This window comes from Dipodomys ordii, unplaced genomic scaffold (assembly GCF_000151885.1).
Source record: "Dipodomys ordii isolate 6190 unplaced genomic scaffold, Dord_2.0 Scaffold36, whole genome shotgun sequence".
In the NCBI taxonomy this organism is placed as follows: Eukaryota; Metazoa; Chordata; class Mammalia; order Rodentia; family Heteromyidae; genus Dipodomys; species Dipodomys ordii.
In genome coordinates, this window is record NW_012267252.1 from 7,316,084 (window position 1) to 7,341,030 (window position 24,947).

A 24,947-nucleotide genomic window follows, 5' to 3' on the forward strand; every position below is an offset into this window, starting at 1 on the left:
CAGCCTCTGGATTGAACTGAAGTTCCAGAAGCAGCAGCCTCTGGATTGAACTGAAGTTCCAGAAGCAGCAGCCTCTGGATTGAACTGAAGTTCCAATGGGAATCCCTTGGGTCACTTGACTGTAGCACACCTCTTTAGGGAGCTCTGAGGATAGCAAATACCCCAGGAATCTTTCAACCACAGAGCAGTGGCAGGGTAAATCCATTATGTGGATGAGAAGAAGAGTGTGTAGTCTAGCACCTACCGGATCCTGCTGAGTAGGCGTTGGTGTTGAGGAGGGAGGAGCTCTGGGTTGTCACATTGTTGTGATAGGTTCCCATGGAGCACCCAGCTGGCAAGGTGGAGGACCACATATGGGAGGGAAGGTTGGTATCCAGGATCGTGGCATCGTAGGTACCCGACACTGTGAATAGAAACACAAACAGCTCAGCAAGGGAACCAATCCACACTTCCCTGCTAGGAGAACTTAGCTGCTTGGGCTTCTAGGGACTTTCCACTGGAGATTGTGTATCCCAGGAACTCCTCAGTCCAGGGAAGCCTGAGGCAATTAGCCAGCCCACATTGTGTGTGTGTGTGTGTGTGTGTGTGTGTGTGTGTGTGTGTGTGTGTGCCTGTCCTGGGGTTTGAAATCAGGGCCTTGGTGCTGATCCTGAGCTGCTTTTTGCTCAAGGCTAGCACTCTACCACTTGAACCATAGCTCCAATTCTGGCTTTTAGGTAGTTTATTGAAGATCAGAGTCTCTCAGACTTTCCTGTCTGGGCTGGCTTTGAACCATGAGCCTCAGATCTCAGCCTCCTGAGTAGCCAGGATTACAGGGGTTAGCCACCAGCGCCCAGCACCATCCCACTTTTGACCAAAGTCAAGACCTGACCTCTTAGAAAGAGACTCTTGCCAATTCTCAGTAGATTAATTTTTCCTGGGCTCTAGTAATTTCTTTCTAAACTCTCTCCCCACCTCCAAGTGGGCAGTTTCCACAGGTGGCCTTCCTCTGTACCCTATTCCAGTCCCTCCATCCTGAAAGATGCTCAGGAGCAGCTAGCTCTGAAACAGCAAAGGAGACCTCCCCAATCCAGTGTCTTATCAGACTTCTAGGCACTACGGCAAAGGCAAGCTGTACAGGAAGGGGGAGCTCTGGGAAGGAAAGTGCCCTGCAATAGCAGAGTAGCCTTTCCTGCTTAAACCCTGGATAAACATGCTTATGTGCTAACCAGACCCACAGGGCACTGTGTCCTGGAGAGGGCTCTTCATGCTTCTTCAAATCTGATGCCAGTCCTGTCCAATCATTATGTGAGAGGCTACACATGATAATATGCCCTGAGGCTTGCCTTTTGCAGGATCTTCCACCCCTTTCCACTATCTCCTAGTTTTTTTTTTTTTTTTACCCCCCAGGAGTGAATAAGAGGGAAGCTCCATATCACAGCAGACTTGGCTTCTCTTCCCTGTCTAAGGGTCTACTACTTTGTCTTCCTGCCCCCTGTAGAAGAAAGCTCCCTCATTTTTTTGTTTTGTTTTGGTGATGGTCTTAGGGTTTGAACTCAGGGCCTGGCAGTGTCCCTAAATTATTATTATTATTATTTTAGATTTTGTTTTATTGTCAAAGTGATGTACAGAGGGGTTACAGTTACATAAGTGAGGTAACAAGTACATTTCTTGTCAAACTTGTTACCCCTTCCCTCGTTTTTCTCCTACTTTCCCTCCCCCTCCCCTTCCCATTCCCAAATTATACAGATCATTTCCAACATATTGTCTTGATCAAGGCTAGTGCTCTACCACTTCAGCTCACAGCCCTGTTTTCTCCCTGGAGACCCTCCTGTCCAAGAGGATGTCGACCAGGCCCCTCTTTTCCAACGCCTTTTTCTAAATGCTTTCTTTTTGCTATGAGGATATATTTATACTCATTAGAGAGTGGAAATGTGAAGCCATTCCCCAGCACTTTTTACTTGGAGAACCTGCTGGAGGAGAAGCTCTAGGATTTAGAGCTGGCCTGTTAGGTGCTTCCAAAATGGTTGACCAGGCAGGTGAGAGGCACACAGCCCACATATTTACTCTGAGGAAGGAGTGGGTGCTTAGTGCTTTGTTAAGTTTCTGGCAAAGTATGAAAGGACTCTAGGGTACCACTGCATTTCCCAGCCAGGAGGAGTCTGCCCCGCACTCCAAACCTCCAGGGCAGCCTGGGGCTGTCGGGCTTACCTGACTGGGAGCTTGCTGTCACCGTCTTGGTCTCCACAGTGCCCTTCTTGGGGATGGGGAGGGTGTTGGAGGTGTTCCGAGTGGGACTAGCACTTGCTGACCGGCTCCCCTTGAGCAAACGCTTAACATCGTCCAATTCTGTCCCTGTAGAAGAAAAGCTAGACTGTCCACCCAGCCCCAGGAGCCTTTCCCAAGTCTGACCTCACTGGGAGGCACAGGGATGGCACTCTACCTCCCAGGGAAGATAACATCTGCTTCACACACCAGGGCATATTTGGTAAGCTTTATGATTTCTGCCATTTAACTATAGCACTTCCCAACCTGACACTTGGTAATATTAACACAGGGAGCTCAAAGTCCTTGAGTATGCTTTCCTAATTAGACCTCATCAGACACCCCAGGGATGAGTGGATGGCTAGAAGACACTGTCATCTGGGACCAGGCAGTTGGAGAACCAGGTCCTTTGAAACAAAAGGATTAATAGTAGTCTCATCTCCTACACAGGCTGTCATGAATGTCAGGTCCCAAATTTGTATGCCTGGAAGGGCCAAAGGGATTTGTGGCCATAATTCCTAAACATTATGCCTTACTCATATGTGATTTAATTTCAAGTCCATCTGGCTGGTACCATCTGTAGCAAGGTGAACTGGTAGAACAAAGCAGAGAAGGGAGAGGCGAACACATCATGCAAGGCAATGCATAGCCTTTGGATTTAACACCCCAGACAGGGAAGGACTTGAGTACAAAAATATCAGGTCTGGAGTCAGATTCCCATGACCCAGATGCCAACTTCTGTGATCAAGCCCCTGTCTCTACATCCTCCCTAGCCACCAGCCCAGATCTTCCTTCTCCTACTCCTTGTATTTAGCTCCTACTCTAAAAGGTAAGTTCATTTCAAGATGGTGCTAAATAACTTCTAACAAAGGCAAGAGTTGTCTAACACATTTAATGCACAGAGACTGGGCACTCTCTGACCTGGAAGATGAAGTTCAAACCCTAAGTCTGTATTCTTTTTTTATTTTATAAAGGTGATGTACAGAGAGGTTAGAGTCACATAAGTTAACTGAAGAGGACATTTCTTTTTGAACAATGTCACCCCTTCCCTCGCTCTCTCCCAGTTTTTCTCTTCTATCCCTACCCACAAGTTACATAGTTCATTATCAACATAGTGTCTAGTGAGTACCATTGCTGCATTTGTTCACCCTTTGTCCCTCCATTTCTGTGCCCACTTGCACCCATAAAGACAGATAAATGAACAAATAAGACGAAAACAAAAACAGCAATAAAGAAAAAAGGACCAGTTGTTTCCATTTCCTGGAGTCCATTTTGATCAATATTAGGTTATATGCTCAGAGGAATCTTGTACTCTTGACTCATCTCTGATAGGAACTCTCCCATTGTTCTCCACCCTGAACTGTGCCTCCAGCACCTCCAACTGACTCCATACTTGCAGTCTAACTCTGATCCCCTCTTCCATCTTCCCTCAACTGACATCTAACCCTGGACAACCTCTCTGGTCCCACAAGCCTGTCCCATCTTTCTGGCTTGAGGTAGAGCTGCTGCTCCATGCTTCCCCACCACCGTGAGCTGTGGTGGTTGCTGGTGCACTCTCCTAGCTGACCTCTGAACTACTAAGCAGCAGGGACTATGACTTACTCAGAAACTTTGCCCAGGCACTTAGCCTGGGGCCAACCCACTGAAGGCCATTACAGATGGTGATGATCATGTGTATGTGCGCGCACACATAAATGTGTACACACGCACATGTGCATCTATGTACACACATCCCACATGCACATGTGCACACATATGTACATGTACATGCATAGCAGGGTGTGAGCACAAACGTTACAAGCATGCACATATGCACACATAGCAAGGCATGCACACATGTGTACATACCACAATGCATACACATGTACAGTCATACAATCGCACACATGTGCATACACATAGCAAGGCATAAATACATGCACAACCACACACATAGCGTAGACATGAACACAATGCAAACATGTGAGTACACACATGTACACCCATGCACATGTACCACTAGCTCCTAACTCCTAAACATTAAGATGCATTCATATGTGATTGATTTTCAAAATGATTTGGATCTTTTCTGCTCTAGCAAGACAGTGACCACTTACATCTGGTAGATGGTGATGCACTCTGAAGTCGAGCTCGGATTTCGCTCTCTGTATAAAGGAAGAGATGGAGAGGCTGTGGGTGAAGAACCTGGACCATAGACCCTGGCATTCAGCCTTGAGCACTGGGCAAATCCTAGGTTACTTTGAGATTTCTGAGTCTTGGGACCTAGACACCTAAGGGCCTCAAGGAGAGAACTGCTAAATAAGGGTCATCCCCTCCCACTTTGCCCACCAACTACAATATTCCCACACACCGAGACCTAAAGAGGCCCCTGGCTGAGCAAGGAAGTCCATTGCCTTCAGTAACAACCATGCCCTTTCTCACCATCCGCTTCACAGTGGCTAGAACCAGGCATTTCTCTTGCCTCTGGGGTGATTCAGGTGTGGGTGAGAGAACTCCAGGCATGGTGCCACATGCCTGAAATTCCAGCATTTGAGAGGCTGAGCCAAGAAGATCACAAGTTTGAGGCCAGCCTGGACTGCATACTGTCATGTGGCTTCCCAGGACTCCCTAGAACTTCCCTAGGGCACCAGTTCCCATGGCCTTGCCTCTCTCCCAGCCTAGACAAAGAGACGATAAAACTCTACCCCAGAATAAATTTAGACAAGATGGGATTTTGCTCACCTCCTGACATATGAAGGTAAGGAAAGCGCATCTTGTTAGAATTAGCCAGGAGACCCAGAAATGAAATTAGATGTGGCACCTGCATTTTCACATCATCCACAGCTGCCTGACGATCCCCTCAGATTTTCACCATGTGTTTTGATTCCTGCCTCTAGTGGCTGTTAGGCCATTATCAGAAGCCCACCTTCCCATCCTAATAGAGCTGGCTCAAGACTCTTATGGTACTCTATGCTCCTTGGAGCAGAAAACACATCCCACTTCCTGTCTCACTGGCATGGGTTAATAATGCTCAGGGAATTAGTTGAATGAATTGAACTGAACTCAGTCCAGTGGTACTTACCTCGTGTTTGGCTCCGCCCTCTTGTTGTAGAAGATGCTGAGAAAACAGAGAAATGTAATCTTAGGCATATATATACATATATATGTGAAATAGGCTGAGTATTTTTGATATGGAGATAGATATAGTCAAGGGTTTTTTTTCATAGTATTAAATCCAGATATTAGGCCTTTTAGTACAGCACCAACCCAGATGCCCCTCAGTAGATGAATGGATCAAGAAAATATGGTATATATACACAATGGAATTCTATGCCTCCATCAGAAAGAATGACATTGCCTCATTTGTTAGGAAATGGAAAGATATGGAAAAAATTATATTAAGTGAAGTAAGCCAGGCCCAAAGAAGCATAGGTCCCATGGTTTCCCTTATTTTCAATAACTAGTATATGTCTGAGATAAGCAGAAATGGTCAGATAAGTTGTTAGGCAAAATGAACCCCAAGATAAGGACTCAAATGTTTTTTCTTTCTTGCTATTATTTCTAACATATTTATAAGATGATTTTTTTGTTGCTTTGTATGTCCCTCCCCCATGGTGTAACCCCTGTTTTCACTGTATTTGATGTTGGTATAATTTGTGGAGGGGAAAGGAAAAAACAAATTGTTTAAATAGGGATACAGGTGGACCCATTGCAACAATGAGATGTACAAGACATTATATTGAAAAACGAACTTTACAATTGTGTGTGGGGGGGGACAGGAGGAGGAATGGGAAAGGAGATGGGAAGGGATGGGAAGGGGAAACAAAGGAGGAGGCAACAATGCTTGATAAGAAATGTGCTCCGGCTGGGAAGGTGGCTCAGTGGTAGAGCGCCTGCCTTGCATGCCCGAGGCCCTGGGTTTGATTCCCCAGCACCACATAAGAAAAAAGAAAAAAGCCGGAAGTGGCGCTGTGGCTCAAGTGGTAGAGCACTAGCCTTGAGCTGAAGAGCTGAGGGACAGTGCCCAGGCCCAAAGTTCAGGCCCTACGACCAGACCCCCCCCCAAAAAAAAGAAATGTGCTCATTACCTTGCTCATGTACTTGTAACCCTTCTGTATGGTATTTTCACAATAAAAACTTATTAAATAACTAAACAAATAATGACTGAAGGCCAAAAGGCAGAGGATGTTGTGGAATATTTCGGTGCATTTAGGGTGCGAGATTAACTAAATGAGAGTTGTTAGCTGCAGCAACCCATTTGGGAGTATGACCCTTCGGACTGGATGGCAACATGGTCAGATGGATCCAAAGGCTGCCACATGTTCCGTTTCTTTTGTTTATGAGAATCTGCCTTTGGTTTTCTGACTGTGAGCAAATAAAGAAAATAATAACCACTAGAGAAATCACCGGTCACACCAATTCATGTGCACAGTGAAGTTCCAAGAACATGGACTGGAGACTTAGGGCCAAGTAGAGGCTCAGCCTGGGGTGTCACTGGGCCATGATGTGGCTCTTGGAGGTGAGCTATGATGGAGGGGCTGGGCTGTTGTGTGCTGGCGTGTTGTAACTGCTGCTTGTCTTTGCTGGCAGGTCTCTGCATCTCATGGAAGGAGGCAACCCTGCAATTAGTGCTTGGCCTTAAGGTTACATCTGTCCAAGCATGAACCCTGTTCAAACAACTTGCCATTTTAATGTATTGGGAGTAAATGTTTAGGACAGCAAATTAATGTGACTGACAGTCCCTTGGGGGCCTCAGGATGAAGTGAGGGGAAAAAAAGAGGTCATCAGAGTTCCGACTCCTTATAGAAAAATCCCTTTAGTTCATGATGTTCCCTGACCATGACTTTATCTTCTAGCATTTTTTTCTTTTTTTTGTAGTTGGTTGTGGGGCTTGAACTCAGGGCCTGGGTGCTGTCCTTCAGCTTTTGTGCTCAAGACTAGCACGCTATCACTTTAAGACACAGCTCCACTTCTGTTAAGAGTCTCACAGAGGCGGGCTTTGTACCTCCATCCTCAGATCTCAGCTATGATTACAGGCGTGAGCCACCAGTGTCTCATTTGTAGTGTCTCATATAAGCATTTCACTAGAAAATAAGGAGAGGACATACCATATTCCTTCCGAGGATACTCTGGGGATGAGTTGCCACTGGAACTCCCTGGAGAGAGAAGGAAACACAGTACAAATGAGCTATAGTGCTTTCCGGGGAGTGTGTATGTGGTGGGGGCGGGGAGCAGGGAGAGGTGCTGGGTACTTTCTGAACCTCCATAGCTACAAGTATTTCAGTAGGGATGGAGCTGTGCTCTTAGCACAGGGCTCCCTGGTTTAATTGTTGGCACTGCCACAGTGTAGCTTGTGTGGGAAACCTCTACAGAATGACTACTTACATTTAGTCAGTCACCCACCCCATCAATTCCATCTCTCATACTTCTCACTTCCTCTTCCTATCCCTTTTGTCCCAACCCAGGTCCTTTGACCATGGTAGACAAGATTCACTGTTCATGACTTCCAGAGTTCAAGTTCTGGTCCCAAATATGACTGGCTGAAAAAGCTCTGTGGCTTGCCATTGTGTGCCAAATAAAGTAAAAAAAAAGTCTTAGCACAGAAGCTGGTTTTCCACCACTGCCTCTTAGGATGCGAGCCATGATCTCTCCTTCCTGCCTTGGCATATGCTGCTGCGTCCCCAGCCTGGATTCTCCTCTCTGTTTCTGGATGTCAAAATCACAAACCTGAGGATGGCACAGCTCAGATGCCACCTCCTCCAAAGCCTTCCCTGATTTCCTCAGTTGAGGATGGTCATTGCCTTCTGCTCCACATTACAGCTTTTTATCCATCATCTCAATTTATGAGATAACAAGGTCCTTGAGGACAAGATCCATGTCTGGCTCACTTAAATGTCCATCAAGCCATTGCATGCAGTGTTAAGCACATGATAAAGAGCAAGCTGAGCTGGGTGTCGGTGGTTCATGTCTGTGTTCCTAGCTACTCAGGAGGCTGAGATCTGAGAACTGCAGTTCAGAGCCAGCAAGGCAGCCTAGGCAAGAAAGACCATGAGAATCTTATCTCCTTATTTCCAATTAATAAGCAAAAGGCCAGGAGTGGGGCTTTGGCTCAAGTGGAAGATTGCTAGCCTTGAGTGAAAAAATAAATAAACCTAAGAGACAGTGCCCAGGACCTGAGTTCAAGCCCTAGGATACACACACACACACACACACACACACACACACACACACAATCAAATAGAAAAAATGACTACATGGGTAAGTGAATGAAATCTTCCAGTGATGTGTCCATAGAAGGAATAGGAAGGAGCAGTAACTGGTAGGGTAGGGTGGTGGAGAGGAGGGGAAGAATGCAGACACAGGTGAAACTGGTGGCCAATGTGCAAGTCTGCAGAAGATCTGTGAAGTTCTGTGGGGAAGAGAATGGTTCTTTGCTATGGATACCTTCATACATTCCATGGCGGGCACCATGAGTCTTCCTTTCAAAGGTTGAACCCGGTGAGTTGGGCAGAGTGGAGGCCGGTGAATGAGCTCTTCTGTAGCTGGAGGTGGAGGTGTTACCTCGTATGCTTCCACCTACAAGCGGGGAAAAATATAGATCCTTGTAACACTTCAACAGACATGAATCTCATGGCATTGACATTCAGTTGTATTACCAAGTACAGGGAGGGATCAGCAGGAGGACCAAGATCTAGCTGTTAGGAGAGCCCAGATGAAAGGTGACTACTCAGAAACTGAAGGGCATAACTGACTTCAAGGCCTTTCTTCAACCTGTACTTGAAGGCAAAGAGGCCCCTCAAGTGCACAGGAATAGCAAACATTCTGCAGGGCTTTCTGAGGCTCTGATTTTTTTAAATAAGTTTTTTTATTGTGAAAATACTGTACAATCACATGAGCAAGGTGATGAATACATTTCTTATCAAGCATTGTTGCCTCCTCCTTTGTTTTTCCCCTCCCATCTCTTCTCTCCCATCTCCACAACTACATTCCTCCCCCCCTCCCACCACCCTGCCCGGCCTAAATTGTAAAGTTTGTTTTTTGACATAGCGTCTCGTACATCTCACTGTTGCAGTGGGTCAATCTGTATCCCTATTTAAACAATTTGTTTTTCCCTTCTGCTCCCCAAATTATACCAACATCAAATATAGCCATGAGGAGGGACATACAAAGCAACAAAAAATCACGTGGTACCTTATAAATACGTTAGAAACAATAGCAAGAAAGAAAAAAACCACTTGTGTCCTTATCTTGGGGTTCATTTTGCTTAACATCATCTTATTTGATCTTTTCTGCTTGACTCAGACATATACTAGTTATTGCAAATAAGGGAAACCATGGGACCTATGTTTCTTTGGGCATGGCTTACTTCACTTAATATAATTTTTTCCAAGTCTTTCCATTTCCTACAAATGGGGCAATGTCATTCTTTCTGATGGAGGCATAGAATTCCATTGTGTATATATACCACATGTTTAATGGTAGACCTGCTTGGACAGGCTAGAAAATAATCTGCAATGGAATGGCTCTCAAAACAAGGGGCAGGTGCTTCTCTTTTGAACCTGGCCCTTTTTTAGTGCTTTGGTGTATGTGTGTGTGTGTGTGTGCTGGGGCTTGAACTCAGGCCTTCATGTTCTCTTGGCTTTTTCAATCAAGGCTACCACTTGAGCCACAGCCCCACTTCTGGTATTTTGCACTGGAGACAAGAGTCTTATGGACTTTTTTTTTTTTTTTTTTTGGTCAGTAGTGGGGCTTGAACTCACTTGGAGCTTGGGCACTGTACATGAGCTCTTTGCTCAAGGCACACAACCACTTTGAGCAACAGTGTTATTTCCTCTCATGGACTTTTTGTCTGGACTGTCTTTGAATTGAGATCCTTAGATCTCCATCTCTTGGGTAGTTAGGATTACAGGTGTGAACCACTGGTGTCCAGCTCCACCTGGTCCTTCTTGTGTCTTGAGCTTTAGGGATTTTATGTGTACCCTTGTTCTTTATTTGTTTGCTTTATTTCCTTTGCCTTGTTCTGTTCTGTTTTCCAGTATGGGGAATAAAAAGCTTATGCTGACTGCTTGCTCAGTGACCATTAGAGGACAGATTACATGTCACCAGATTCTTTCAGCACAGGAATCTGATTGTTAATCTCCTCCTCCTCCTCCTCCTCTTCCTCCTCCTCCTTCTCCTCCTCCTCTTCCTCCTCCTCCTCCTTTTCTTCTTCCTCCTCCTCTTCCTTCTCCTCCATCTCCTCTTTCTTCCTTTCTCTCTCTCTCTTTTTCTTTAGTTAATTCAAACTGAAAACCCTAAGTGTGAATACCCTAAAACAAGTTGGATTAAAGAGAATGATTCAGTGGGAAAAGAGTCACTTTCCCCTGAATTGATAATAGTTACTGAGATTTGAAAACTGGATCAATTGAAGTAGGGTTCCAGTGGTGACAACTTGAAAGTCGCATCCTCCTTAGGTCAGATAACTCTGCAGGGCATTTGGAATACACGACAGTCTGTGTCATGAGCGGACTGAGGACTGAGTCTCACAGTCTCTTTAGTGGGTCTTTCTCAGTGATTCTCTCCCAGTCCTTCTTTCCCAATCCCCCTCACCATCGTTGGCACTTACTAGAGTTGATGTAACCACTGCTGCCATGAGTCAGGCTTTGTTTCTCCAGCCGGCTCCCTCCACCAAGTGAGCCTGTTTTAGCATAGCCATTGCTGGTCCCTCCTTCTGCCAGAACCCAAAAAATCAGGTTACAAATTTAAGCTGGAGTCAGCCAGTAGTTCCCCTCATCCCTTGCCTGATGGACACCTTCCCTGTCTCCTACTCGGACCCTCCCGAATAGGGAGTATGAGCTTCCATATTCCAGCTAGGCCATATCGAGGCCTGGAGTGGCTAGTCAGTCACTCAGTCTGACAGGAGAGCCTTCTGGGGGAACACAGCAAGTAACTCACTAGGAAAATGGAAGTATTAGACACGATGGCTGCGCCATGCCAGGCTCATTGAGTCCAGATCGTGGTTGGGCTTGCTCTTGTCAAATACTGACCAAAGCCCTGACATGGCAGTCACTGGAAATGTTGGAGGGGACAAATGGCAGCTTTGGGGCCCATCAGTCCACTATGACTGCATCAGCCTTGCCTTGGCTGGGTGAGTTCTTCCCATTCTAGAGGCACAGGGTTACTTTAGGGTTTAGTCTCTAGTAGAAGAATTCCTAGAAATGGGAGCTTGACATGCATCAAGCTATTCCAGACTCAAGGTGGCTAGGATTCCTAATGTTTTAGTGACTATTACAAGCACATCTGTAGAGACCAAAAGAAGATACGTGGTTGCTCTTGCTCAGCAGGAGAGTGAGCGCCCACATTCAAGGTTACGACATGGGACCTTCACACATGCCCTAGAAAGAAGTAAGCCACTTACTTGGTGGTAAGGATGTAAGTCTTGTAGTTACTGTTTCGGTGATAACTAGAAAAGAAAAAGAAAAGAAGGGGACTTCTTGTGGAATGCACTGACATCTCTGTGTTTGACAAGGCCTGGTGCCTGTCATAGGCTAAGCACAGTCAGGTAGGGTCAATAAAGATCTTCATATACCTGTGCTGAAAACCACTGTGCATCATTGGAATCTGACCCATTGTACATGGTAATATGAGCAATAACAAGGGGCCTCAAGGAACCCAGAAAAGAAGTTTTTTTTTTTTTTTTCTGGAACCAAAGGAAGTTATCTGCTGATTTGCTGTCTTTTGATGACAGCTGCACTTTAGGCTGGGGTTTGACTTTGAAAGAGGCGCAGCCAGGCCCTTTTGTCTTAAATGATACTGTCTCTATCCTATTCCTTCCCAAAGACCTCTATCTCCCCCATCCCCCCAGGCTATCTCGGGCCAATACCCTGACTGATTTCCCTGTGGACTTCCCGATGAAGTGGGAGGTGTTGCAAGAACATGACAATTCATCCTGGAATCTCTAGGCCTAGTCCTAAGTGTAGAAAAGCAGGAGAGGGAGGTTTGAGTTAGTGACTTTTGGAGGTAGTTGATATTGGTGATAGATGAACTTCAAAGACAGACTTGAAGAGTCAGGCCCTTACTCTCCCACTGAGTTTCTGTAGTTCTGAGTGGTAGTGAATATAGGGAGATTATAACGGCCTCAGGTCTTTTAGGAAACCTGTTAAAAGCAAGGGCTTGTGTCTCCCAGGGTAGTCTTTCTCCTGCAGCAGCATGAAGAGTGGATGTTCTATAAACCATAGCACAGGGCCAAATTGTGTCTACCCATGGCCATCACTACTTCCTTTGCTGTTAGGCTTGTCTGGCTAGGCTTGCTGGTCTTTAAAGGCAAACATCTCTTTTAGGTATGTGTGTATGTGTGTCATGTGGAATGAGGGTGGAGGTGATGAATGGAGGAAAGAGTGGGAGGAGATGGAGGGTCTTTTTTGTGCTACTTGAATCCTGTTATTGGCCCCTCTCCAGCACACCATCTCCTTCCCCCTGTCCTTCTTCCTGATTAATTCCATTATCCTGACAGGAACACGGAGTTATGAATGTAGTAGAAACAGAATTCAATACTTCAAAGGGAATAGTTTTACAAAGGAAAGTGGCAGCTTCATTTGAATAATAGTCCTTGAGCGTTCACTAAACCTCTCATTGTAGAGACCTTTGGGATCCTTTGACACATAAAAATAAATTATTTCTTGACCTAAAGTTTCAAGTCTATGAAGCTAGAATTTTTTTTTAAATTGGGAATACAGGAAAGTCACAGAATAAGTGAAAATGTTCCCTAATTTAGAATTGCTAAGGGAAAAGTTTAAATGTCTCTGAATTTATCATTGGGGCGGTTTCACAAAATATATCTGTTTTTGATTTTTAGTGTAGAGTTTGACTAGGACACTAGTGTTGTTTCAAACCTAGTTTCTGTAGTAACTGAGATATTTTTATAATTTTAGGTTATATTTGTTGCTTTATGTACCTAGATAAGGAAATGATTAAATAAACTGGTGAATTTGTTCAACAGAATATTAAAACCATTAAAAGTGCTAGTTATAAAACCTATACATTTCCTTCCTTCCTTCCTTGTTTTCTTCCTTCTCTTTTTATCTCTCTTCCTCCTTTTCTCCCTCCTCTTCCCCCCTTCCTCTTTTCCTCCTTTCCTTGTTCAGGGATCAAGCTTAGATACTAGGCAAGATCTATACTGATAAACCACATCCTCAGCCCCAGAAAGAATGTTTTTCATCCTAGAATAAAGTGCAGGACACATTTTGATGGTAAATGTGCTTTTTCAAAAAAGGTACCAGCTTATAGAAGGAATGAAATCAACAAGTGGTAGACTATAGAAAGGAATAAAATCCACTTAAGAACATATTATAAGAATGGTATAGTGGTTGTAGTGGATTTACAAATGAATTATTTTTATTTCCAAAGTTTTTATTTACTTTTATAATGAGAGCATTATAAATTTTTTCTTTTCTTTTCTTTTTTTGTTGGTTGTGGGGCCTGAACTCTGGGCCTGGGCACTGTCCCTCAGCTCTTCAGCTCAAGGCTAGCGCTCTACCACTTGAGCCACTGCACCACTTCCAACTTTTTCTACTTATGTGGTGCTGAGGAATCGAACCCAGGGCCTCATGCATGCAAGGCAAGCACTCTACCACTGAGCCACCTTCCCAGTCCGAAAGCATTATAAATTTTAAAAATTGATATGCTCTTACTTCTTTCAGTGACTTCGGTGCCATCTCGTTTGTTTTTCTTGGTTACGTCCATCCCATAGCCACCTGTGGGAAAATGGCAGCAATCATGAAGGGCCATGCCTCTTACTGTTGATTTCAGCAAGTTTAGGTTCTTGCTGTTCAAGCTGAAACCCCAAACTCTCATCTCTAGAACTCAAAGCATAATTCTTTCTTGTGTGTATGTTCTACAAAAGCAATTTTCATTTGTTTTTGCCATCAATTGCAAGGGGCAGACTTCAACAGCCCTGCTTGGATTCTACTCCTTTGTCCTGGGATCTTGTTTTGCAGAATCTAATATCAGCCTGTTGAGCATCCAAGGACTTACCCAGCAGCCACAATGCCTTGACCTGTGTGTGCTGATAAAGCCTCCATTCTTTGCCAAGGTCATAAGTAACTGAAGGATGTCCGTCCATCAAAGCACTTGGTTCTATTGACTAGTTCATTTTGACATGCTCTGCAGTGTTCCGTGTTATAGATGAAACAGATATACAAAGCATTCATGTGGCTGTAAGAATGGTGCTTGATGGATTTGAGTCAACATTACTTTGATTGTCATATTTGCATGGAATGCTACACTTTCCAGTGAGTGGAATTTGCTTTCTTTTGTTTAAAGTTATTTAAAAGTAGTTGGACAATGGGACTTCAAGTCAGTGTATGAGTACAATGGATCTTGGTCAATATCTCCCCTTTCATCATGCTCATCTTTCCTAACCTCACCTATCCCCTTGATTTAAGTGGCTCCATTTTCACGTATGTACATTGAGTATTATGGTCACATTCTCCTCCCTACCCCTTGACCAATATGTTGGGGGGGAGGGGGATAAACGTAAGCCAATCTGTGTCAATATTCTTTTTTATGCCAATACACTTGTCAGAAGTTTCTTTTTCTTTTCATTTCTTCTTTTTCTTCATAGAAGAAAGGACCCACAAGGGCAAAAATATTTAAGGTTCATGAAAGTCTTAGCATATCCCTGGGTGACTTCCTTGCTGGGGACCAAGGCCATATGAGATCAGCTGTCAGCTACCCAGTGGAATTAATCAAGACTGGCACAGTGAGCTCTAGGGCCGGGCTGAGGTGCCAACTTCTTGCTCATCATTGGTGTTACTTAAATGTAGCTCTAGGCAGGGAATGAGGTACTATGGAAAAATTTCTAGCTGGCTCTGAGATGTCATAGAATGTCTTCACAGGCATATTTCCTGAAGCTAAGAGGAAGGTTTCCAGAAATACCTTAATAAGGAAGTCCAGCCTCATTAGAGGCCAAACATGGCCTTTGACTATGCCTGCAGCGTAGCTATAACCTATATGACCACACCATGAGAATCTACATGCAGCTGGACATTCTTTGAAAGCCTTAGTTTAGCATTATCTGCCTTCTGGATCTCTGAAGCCCCTTTCAACCTTCTACTTTATTTATTTATTTTTAATTTTTTTCCTCCACATAGTCATTCCTTAAGGACCTGGAGACATGTGTTGTTGGCTGCCAATAGGGAGATAAATAGCTATCTAGAATGGCAGCTGAGTTGATAGGAAATATTATTCTAAAAAGGACTATTTGCAATAATCTTCAAAAACTTTTACTATTCACAACTTGTTGCTTATTTTTGATCTTTCAGCAAAATTTACAGCTACAATTGGCTGGGTTTATTCTACTGGTCACAGTTAAGGAAGATGGATGATAGCTTGGCTCAGTAAGAGCTCAGTCTCTGGACAGCTAATCTAGCAAATTCTGCTTTCCCCCCCTGAATCCAGAAAAATAATAGGCATTTCTAGGCTTTTCATCTATTCCCTAAATTCCAATGACAGAACTTCAATTTCTATAGAAAAGCTAAGGTTTTCTCTAACTTTCCAAAAGCACCAAAACAAACAAGCAAACAAAAAACCCAGCCAGCTGAGAAACCAAATGCCCCCTCCTCTCCTCCCCTACTTTAAGGGCTTGGAAGATCCTCAGTTGAAGGGTAGCCTGTAGCTGTGCCTGGCCCAACAAGGCCCTGGGCATTCCTCTCTCTTAGCCTGCAGCTCTGTGCAGAATTCTCTGCCAGACTGACAATTGGAGGTGGCAGGCCTGTGTTGGGAGAAAGATTCCTTTAAACTATAGCTATAAGAAGGGACTTTCTGTTTAATGAAGGCTGGTGGTTGGAGGCACAAAGCTGGGCTAGGATCCTGTGGGGCCCACAGCAGGCCTTCCCACAGCCCTTCTGTTGAACACATTGGCAGTACTGGTAGGGTCTTAAAGTGTAACATCAGGGAAAGAACAGCTTGGCCATGTTCGTGCCCAGGCCTGCCCTTCTTGGCTATTCTCACCTGAGCTCTCGTCTACCACTTAATGGAAGCTTTGTCAAGTAGCATAATTTTAAACTTCCTAGACATTGGGGCTCTTCTCTAACAGTCAGGATGAGTGGTTCATTCAAGTTCCCAATTCCATAATGATGCTGATTTGTATCTATGGTTCTTTTATTAAATTATTTTTTTCATAGACATATAATTAGCTGTACCTATTTATGGGATATGGTGGGATAATTTAATATACGAACACATGCTATAGTCTAATCAATGTAAATAGTATTTCTGTATCTTTAAACATTGATCATATTTTGGTGTTTGGAGCATACAAACTCTTGTAGTTTTTTTTTTTTAATAAAATACACCGTAAGTTGTAAACTATAATCACCACAGTGTGCTATCAACCACTGGGACTTAATTCTTATCAGACTAGATATTTGATCCTTTATGCCCCTCTTCTCTCTTTGCCTCCTACATTGTCCAAGCTCTAATAAATACTATTTTCTCTGCTTAAGATCAAGTCTTTTAGTTTCTACATGAGTGAACAGACCCATAGTTCAATGATGGACTATCCACACCAAAGTTCTCAGAGACTGCTTGGTAGTTATTGCATAGCTAATGTCCTTTCAACAATGTTGAAATTTCCTTAGGCAAGAAGACCCAATTTAAGTCATCTTCCTACTTTAATGAATTTTTCTTCCTTTCTACTTCCTTTAAATGAGATTGCCTCTACGTAAATCTACCCAGATCAGGATGCTTCCTAAACACACACCATGTGATAGCAAGCTATCCCACTGACTATGTCTTCTAATGACATAAGATACACTTTGTTCTTGATACAAGAAGGCAATAAAAAATTGGTATTTTTCTTATTTTAGTTTTAGGATGAAGCATTCCTATACTATTGAAGAAATTACAAGTATTTTTATAACACCTACCACTACAAAGTCTGCACACTTTAAATTTTAAAACAAAACAGCATTATGGAAGTGTGAGAACCCACTGTTTATTGCTCTGACCTCATGTAACAATCAAGCAGGTAAATTGCCAGGAAAACCAGTGTCCTTGGCTTGCCGTTGTCGAGATTTCGTCTTGACAACACTCAGATATGAGTTGCCACTTACTACATCTGGCTACCCTTGATTTTTATGCCCACAGCAGGCAAGGTAGGACACCAGCTTTGTGACTTTGTCAGCTTGTTTGGGATCAAGGCTGCTGCCATTAATAACATCAAATGAATCTAACAATGCCAATGCAGACTATATGGTCAGTCCTAAGGGGAGAATGAGGTTATTTCTTGGGCTGGATTCATTTCAGCATTCTGTACATGTTTGTAAGGGACTTTAATAGATCCATGCACACTGACCAGGCTCATGCAGGGAGTGGGCATGGGGGAATGAAGGACCTAAGAGTGAGGCAGACCCCTGATTCCTTGTGGGTGCCATCCGCCTACATGCTTTAGGTGAGCTCTGCCTTGGATCTGTGTCTCTGCTCTAGGAAAGAACACACAAGGGCTTACTGAAAAATACTTCCATTCCTTCAACAAAGACCTTGTAAGAATTTCACCACATTTAAAGACCTAACAAACTCCAGTTTGTTAGTCTTCCTGATGAACTGTTTCTCCAGAGTAATGAGGTGTCAGAGATGTGCCTCCACTTAAAAAATTAACTGGGAAGTGAATATTTCTCAGTTAGAAGTTACTGTAGTCCAGTAAGTCTTACCCAAAGGGGTGTGTGTGTGTGTGTGTGTGTGTGTGTGTGTGTCTGTCTGTCTGTGCGTGTCTGTGTGTGTCTGTGTGTGAGGGAAGGGTGAAGAGAAAGGGGCCAAGCTGGTCAGTGAGAGTATAAACACAGGAAAATGTTTCTCCCTGTCCCTCTCCCTGTCCCTCTTTCTCTCTCTCTCTCTCCCCCTCTCTCTGTCTCTGACTCTCTGTCTCTCTCTGTCTCTCTGTCTCTCTCTCTCTCCTTCCCCCACTCCTTCCTCCAAGTTTGACTCCAAGAAAATTCTTGGATCAATGAGACCATTCAGAGATTTCACTTTACTTTAGAATATGGGCAGTAGAGGTTTTACAGCGTGATAAACAGCAATGTCTACCCGGCCTCACAGCTTCACTGGAACCTGCCCGCTTCACTCCTACACTTGAACTTCACCCCTGAGCCATTCTCTGCTCTCCAGTGGGAAGAGGGAGACAGAAGGAGGGGAAGAGCCAGACAGCCAGAGAGGAAATTGAGCTTGAGAGACAAGGAATTGACAGTTCGTATCATATTCTAAATAAAACAACTTTGCCACAGACAATAACACAGAAAAATTGTGCCACTAAATCTCGGCTTCTCTGTCACGTCCACGGACTTTTCTTGTTTTTCTTTTAAAAAGACATGTCTCACGCAAAGTGCAGACACTAACGTCATCAGTTATACCAACTAATCACTTCAACTATATCTCTGGGGACTAAAGAGCTTCATCTTATTCATTTTCCCCCAATGAAAATTTAATTTGGAAGTGGCAAACCTAAAATCAAAGTTTCAGAAAAAGGGAGACAGGTCAGTCTTCCCGTTACTCACCTGGCTTGCGATTCTCAAGGAACTGAAAGCACCTTCAACGAATGCCTTTTCTCTCACTTTCTTCCTCTGATGCTTTCTTCTAGAAATTTCCAGTGCCTACTTTTTTTTTTTTATCCAGATCCAGCCAAGGTGTGTTAAAGCTGAGTGATCTTCCAAAAATGTTCACTTCTCCTTCTCTTCCCACCCCCCTTCCCTTGTTTCTTTCAGCGCTTAGCTTCCAAACAAGTCCTGACAAAGGTGAGTCGTGGTTTACTGCCTTACTCCACCCTTCCAATTATCTGACACTTGCTGGATTAAAACAAAACAAAAAAATCTGCCTCCAGGAATCAAACTTTACAAGAAGCAAAAGCTTCTTCTGCCAGTTTAGGTAGATTAACCATTTCTAGCCCCCTGGGAAAAGGAGACAAGAGGCCAGAACACAGGAAATGCCCTTCAGAACTTTTTACCTTCCACTGGAGAATTGCTCCAACTTGGCATTCCCCTACTCCAGCCGCGGGATACCCCAGCCCAGTGAGCGTGACTCACGGGGTACCTCAGGCACACCTTAGGCAGGAGATGAGGTCAAAGTGTCTGGAGCCCTAGAAAACTTTGGATAATTAGTAGTCAACATTTGTTTTTTCCCTCTCCATGCCTTTGCTATCCTTCCTTTGCCTCAAGCCAGGTCTTTTTTTTTTCCATCTGAAGAGCAGTTAGTGAACTCTAATGCATATGATGCTCATGACAGAAAAGGTTACGATGGATTAAGCATTCTAATTTGGGGAGAGGGGTAAGCAAGTAGGTGATACTGACCTGAACCAAGGTATGGACATTAGCCGCCGAATGGAGAAAGGTGCTGTTGTGGAGGGCTAAGACACTTTCTTATCCTTCTAGTCAGGTGATGATGAAAATCAACAGACATCTGAAGACCTGTGGGGTTCCCAGATGCTCATAACTCCAAGTACATTCTGTGGAGCCTGCAGACCTCCCTAGGGGGTCAATTTGTGAAAGTCATAAAAATTATGACAAATACCTGGATAGCATCTAAATTTCTAGGATCCCTAAAGACTAGTTTCAGACTTTTGGCATTGGTAATATGGGAAATCTGAACTTGGGCCTTTGGGGCCATGTGCATATACCCAGCACCAGGTTTGAATGACTACTTTTGAGCTATCATTCTTAAATTCTGGAGGGGTCATAGAATCCAGTGATAAGCACAGATGCATAGCACAGATGCATGTCTTTATTCTATTAAGGGCACTCACATCCATGGAAGGGCAGCATCCTACTGGGAACCAGTTACCTTCCAGGGATTTTTCCATATAACTTTTTTATATTCTTTGCGGTAGTCACACATTTTTGGACTCTTGAAACAAGCTAGGATTTGGCATTCACTTTTGGGGATGTTTTCATTTTCCCAAACAAATCTTAACAAAACTTAACATATCTGCTGTCAACCTCATAGAAGAACTCAGAAAATAGAGAGCTTTTTAGCATAAATCACTATGTTCCTACATCACATTAATTTATTTATAAATTAATGAATTAAAGAAAATGCTTTGTCTTCTAATTGGAGCCTAACATTGAGCTCTATGTTGGGAGTTTAGTGATGAAATACAATATATCCCCCATCTAGTAGAGGGAGACAGGCATTTATTTATTTATTTTTTTACTTTTGTCTGTCATGGGGCTTGAATTTGTGGCTTGGGTGCTGTCCCTGAGCTCTTCTGCTCAAGACTAGAGCTGTGCCACTTTGAACCACAGCTCTACTTCTGATTTTCTGGTGGCTAATTGGAGATGAGAGTCTCATGGATTTTTCTGTTGGGGCTGGCTTTGAACTGGAATCCTAAGATCCCAGCCTCCTGAAGAGCTAGGATTATAGGCGTGAGCCACTAGCACCCATGGCAAGACAGGTTTTAAATGTATGTTGGTCAGTTTTGGCTGCTGGAAAACAAAATACCACAGACCAGGTGGCTTATAGACTAGAAATTGGTTCCGCATAGTCTTGGAGGTTGGAAGTCTAAAATCAAGGTGTCAGCAGGGTTGATTTCTTCTGTGGCATCTCTCCTTAATGTGTACATGTGTCTTCATATGGTCTTTCTCCTTTCTCTGTTCACATGCATTCATCACGTCTCATATGTGTTCTAATTTCATTTTCTTGTAAGGTCAGCAGTCAAATTGGGTCCCATTTTAATTTAATTTCTTCTTTGAAGGTTCTGTTTCCAAATAACTGTCTTCTGAGGTACTAGGGATCAGGGCTTTATGAATCTTAAGAGGACACAATTCAGTTTGTAATAGCGGTTATGTAAAACTATATCATACGAAAGTGACAACTTTGAGGACACTATGAGGCAGTCTAAGAAGATGCATAAATCTTGAGGGGTGTTATGAAAGCAAGTGACATCTAATTTTCAGAGTAACGGTTGAATAGAGACTGCACAGGTGATCTGGAGTTGGACAGGGTAGAGAGCCTTTGAGAGCGTTCTCAGGTGTGAGAAGCATGGTGAGTTAGAGGATCAGGGATGATGCCCATATGTTTAAGAACATTGGGTGAAGGGAAGATGGCAGGGAGGAGAGGCAGAAAAGATTCTTCTGTTAGCTTAGGCCTCACAGACTATGGTCGAGAAGTTTTGTTTTTGGTAGCTGGCAAACATTCTTCAATGGACACTATATAGAATGTTTGGATTATTAATCCTATGGAAGAAGGGAGTCTGAAACTAATGTTTTCTAAGGCCTATTACATGCCAGGTATTTTACATGTATTATTTCACCTAATCCCTGTAGGTATCAAAGAGGTGTGTGGTATTATTAGCTTCATTTTTTTAGCTGAGAAAAGTGAAGTTCGAAGAGACAGCGTAACCAATGTCTCCTGAGTGGTGAAGCCTATTTTCAACTTGACTCTTAAAAAAAAATACCTTTAAGTAGTTGTACCACCACATGACTTTTAACCCCTGTTTCCCATGTGCATTGTTCAAATTTGGGTACACCCATGGCTTTAAATAGAAAACTAATAAGACAATATCAAAACAAATCAAATCAAGCTGAAAGTGAACATCAACCTAATAAAGAACTAAAACTGTGTACATGGTGTGATGTTTTCTGGCAACTGCACTGTACTGCTGATCTAATTTATTGATAATAAAAGATTGGATAGAAGTTGATTATTAAGATATTAGTTATTTAACTACAGCTAATCAATACAACTGATATAAGCATATTTTTTATTTTATTTTATTTTTTTGGGTCCAGTCGTGGGGCCTGAACTCTGGGCCTGGGCGCTGTCCCTCAGCTCTTCAGCTCAAGGCTAGCGCTCTACCACTTGAGCCACAGCGCCACTTCCGGCTTTTTTCTTTTTGCTTATGTGGTGCTGAAGAATCGAACCCAGGGCCTTGAGCATGCAAAGCAAGCGCTCTACCACTGAGCCACCTTCCCAGCCCCTGATATAAGCATATTAAGCAACCATTGGAACAAGCATGAATAGGGTTTTCTTCCTCTAAGGTTTCTATAATACTACTGGGAAAGTTTTTCAGTGGGAAAGTCAGACTTATTAATTAATGGCGGATCCTATAAGCTATAAACTTGGATCAGGGGTTATAAACCTGCATGTGTGTGTATGTTTATGCATGTTCCTACATATTCACATATGCCTGTGTGAGTCTTGTCCACATAGCCCCATCAATTAGCACACTGAGAGAGAAGATAACGATAAGAATTCAACTATTCACATTCTGATTATCCAAGGTTCTCCAGTGTATTGTATTTGGCAAAACTGAGTGAGCTTAACTTGATACACAGAACTTCTTTTCTATAATATTCTTAAATTCCTATAAAATGCTTGATACTAAGGGACTTACCTTTGAAGAGCTAAAGTAACTCATCTTAAGATCAAACCCCCTGAGCTATGCGCCCTCAGAGTAACCCCCAAAGAGAAAATTAGTTCTTGGAAAAACCTCAGGTTGCCACCAACCCTGCTCACTCTTAAGGAACAGAACAGTTGCATAAGTGTTCCATCAGAAAAAGGGAAGTACGGTCAGGGTGGCCTTAACCCCCCTGAACTTGTGAACTTGTTTAATACTATAAAAGCTGTGCTAATTCTATGCTCGGGGCCTCTTAGCGTCACCAGTTACCGAGTGCGCGGAGGACCAAGCTCGAGCTTGCAATAAACAACTCTTTGCTGTTTGCATTGATCGTGGTCTCTGGTGGTCTGTGAGGGGACATCCGGGTACTTCAACCTTGTAAATGTTAAATTAGCCAGAAAACAACATTCCTGCTAAAATGAAGAAGCAGAGTCAGCTTTAGAAAACTGAAGTGACTAAGACACCGGAAAGGTGTTTCTTGACTGCAGTTAGAATTGTGTTGATGAGTCACAGTGATTGATTTTTCACTGACTAGAAATAAAAGTTCCTTAAAAGGAGCTGGGTGAGGTGGTACAGGTCTATAACCTCAGCCTTTAAGAGGACAAGTTAGGAGGATCTTTAGTTAGAGGCCAGGTTGGGCTACATAGTGAAACTGCTTCAAAAAGAAAAAAAAATCTTAAAAGGCATTCAGAAAAGTAGTTGTATTTCCAAAGTGTCCATTGACTTTTAAGTAGGCTGAAGAGAATGGACGGAACAAGTGGCAGTTTTTACTGGCTGAGTGACAAAAGAACAATGAACTACTGTGTGTGGCTTGTGTGTTTCTGAAAAGTGCTGCAGAAAGCCAGGTTTGGTATCCTGAGTGAGTGCTTTTGTCAAATGACTACTCATTTCTTTGTAAATATACATTTCCCTTTACTTGTCTGGTTTGAAGGGATGTATCCTAGAGTTGGAGTTCTACTTCTTCTGAGGCCTTCCTCTCATAAAAAAAATTGCTCCACAGGATGTGATGTTGTTATGATATGATTTTTATACTTCATCTGGGGATCCTAAAGGTTTAGGACAAATTCACTCTCATTTTCTAAGATAATAAGATAGTAAGGAGTATAGTGTGAGATAAGTTAGTAAAGATAGTAAGATAGTAAGAAATGAATTTCACCAAAAGGATAAGAAAACACTATTTTATATTTTGTGAGATAATTACAGTATCTACAATAATTGATTCTGCCCTTCTTGGAACAGTAAATCCATGGATTCTTGTTCCTCAACTGATGCCTAAGTATATAAATAAAAATAATATAATAATTGCTCATTCTAAGACTTGAAGAGCATATTTATGCCTGATTTCCCTTGGTTAGTACATGCTCTTGAATAAGAGGGTTTGCCTATAAACAATTATGACAGCAGTTATGTTACAATTTTGTTTAGAAGGAGATAGTTGGGAAATAGCAACAACTCATGTCTTTCATGTGTAGGGTCAAGGTTGTCATCTGCTTTTCCTGCCTATAATGTTTCTTGAGTGTTCCCTAATTATAGTTCTTGTGTCTTTGTTATAATAGCAAACCAGCTAGATTACTTCCATCCATTTCCAACCTTACATCTATGGATTCATTTAACCAATTGAAATTCATACGTGTTTGTTGAATGGGTAAGCCAGCACCTGGTGTCTGTCATAAGCAAGGTACTGAGTATACAGTTACAATGGAAGTTGAGATGTAAAACCTACCTTCTAGGAAATTACAATGTGACTATGGATATATTCACAACATATACAATTAAGGACAGCATGCAGAGAATGGAAACCAAATGAGAGTTAAGGACTATGGAGAATCCCTTCCAGCTGTGGGTGTCCTTAGAGCTGGGCCTTAAAAAAGGTGGGTGGCATTCAGAAGCTGAGGGAATTTCAAGTCTAAGGTCCAGTGGGAGTGACAGAGACACAAGAAAGAAGAAGGCTTGGGTGGAGTATGGTAGGACACAGAATGAGCAAGCCCAGCAGGGTGGGGCTGGAAGGTTAGTATGTACCAGCCCCATGACAGGCAATCTAAAATGCCCATTTGAGGAGTGGTGGTGTCATTCTAAAGGCGAGGGGAAGTTATCAAAGATCAGAAGAGAAAAGAAGAGCTTGAGAAAGAATTCATTTGGTGGCAACATAGTGAGGTAGAACACAATACAAGAAGGCAGGATAGGGAGCCTCAAGCTACCATAGCCATGGTTTTGTGAAGGCCCTGAGCTTCAGCAAGTCAAAGATGAGAAAAAAAAAAAGGGCCAGGCACTGGTATAATCCTAGCTACTCAAGGGGCTGAGATCTGAAGATTAAATTTGAAGCCAGCCCAGGCAGGAAAGTCTGTGACACTCTACTCTTTAA

General features: G+C 43.1%; 1 protein-coding gene across 1 annotated transcript in view; it reads right to left on the reverse strand.

The window, feature by feature from the left end:
* Col17a1 (collagen, type XVII, alpha 1) overlaps positions 1–18,896 on the reverse strand; it is a 50,432-nt gene extending 31,536 nt beyond the window's left edge. The window contains exons 1-10 of the mRNA XM_013017637.1: positions 18,753–18,896; positions 13,893–13,955; positions 11,621–11,665; positions 10,829–10,933; positions 8,668–8,799; positions 7,332–7,379; positions 5,306–5,341; positions 4,341–4,388; positions 2,191–2,334; positions 245–403 (exon numbers count right to left, since the gene is read on the reverse strand). Coding sequence (XP_012873091.1) covers positions 245–403; positions 2,191–2,334; positions 4,341–4,388; positions 5,306–5,341; positions 7,332–7,379; positions 8,668–8,799; positions 10,829–10,933; positions 11,621–11,665; positions 13,893–13,944 — 769 coding nt within the window. The 5' untranslated portion in view covers positions 13,945–13,955; positions 18,753–18,896. The remainder of the gene's footprint in view (positions 1–244; positions 404–2,190; positions 2,335–4,340; positions 4,389–5,305; positions 5,342–7,331; positions 7,380–8,667; positions 8,800–10,828; positions 10,934–11,620; positions 11,666–13,892; positions 13,956–18,752) is intronic.
* Positions 18,897–24,947: the final 6,051 nt, after the last annotated feature.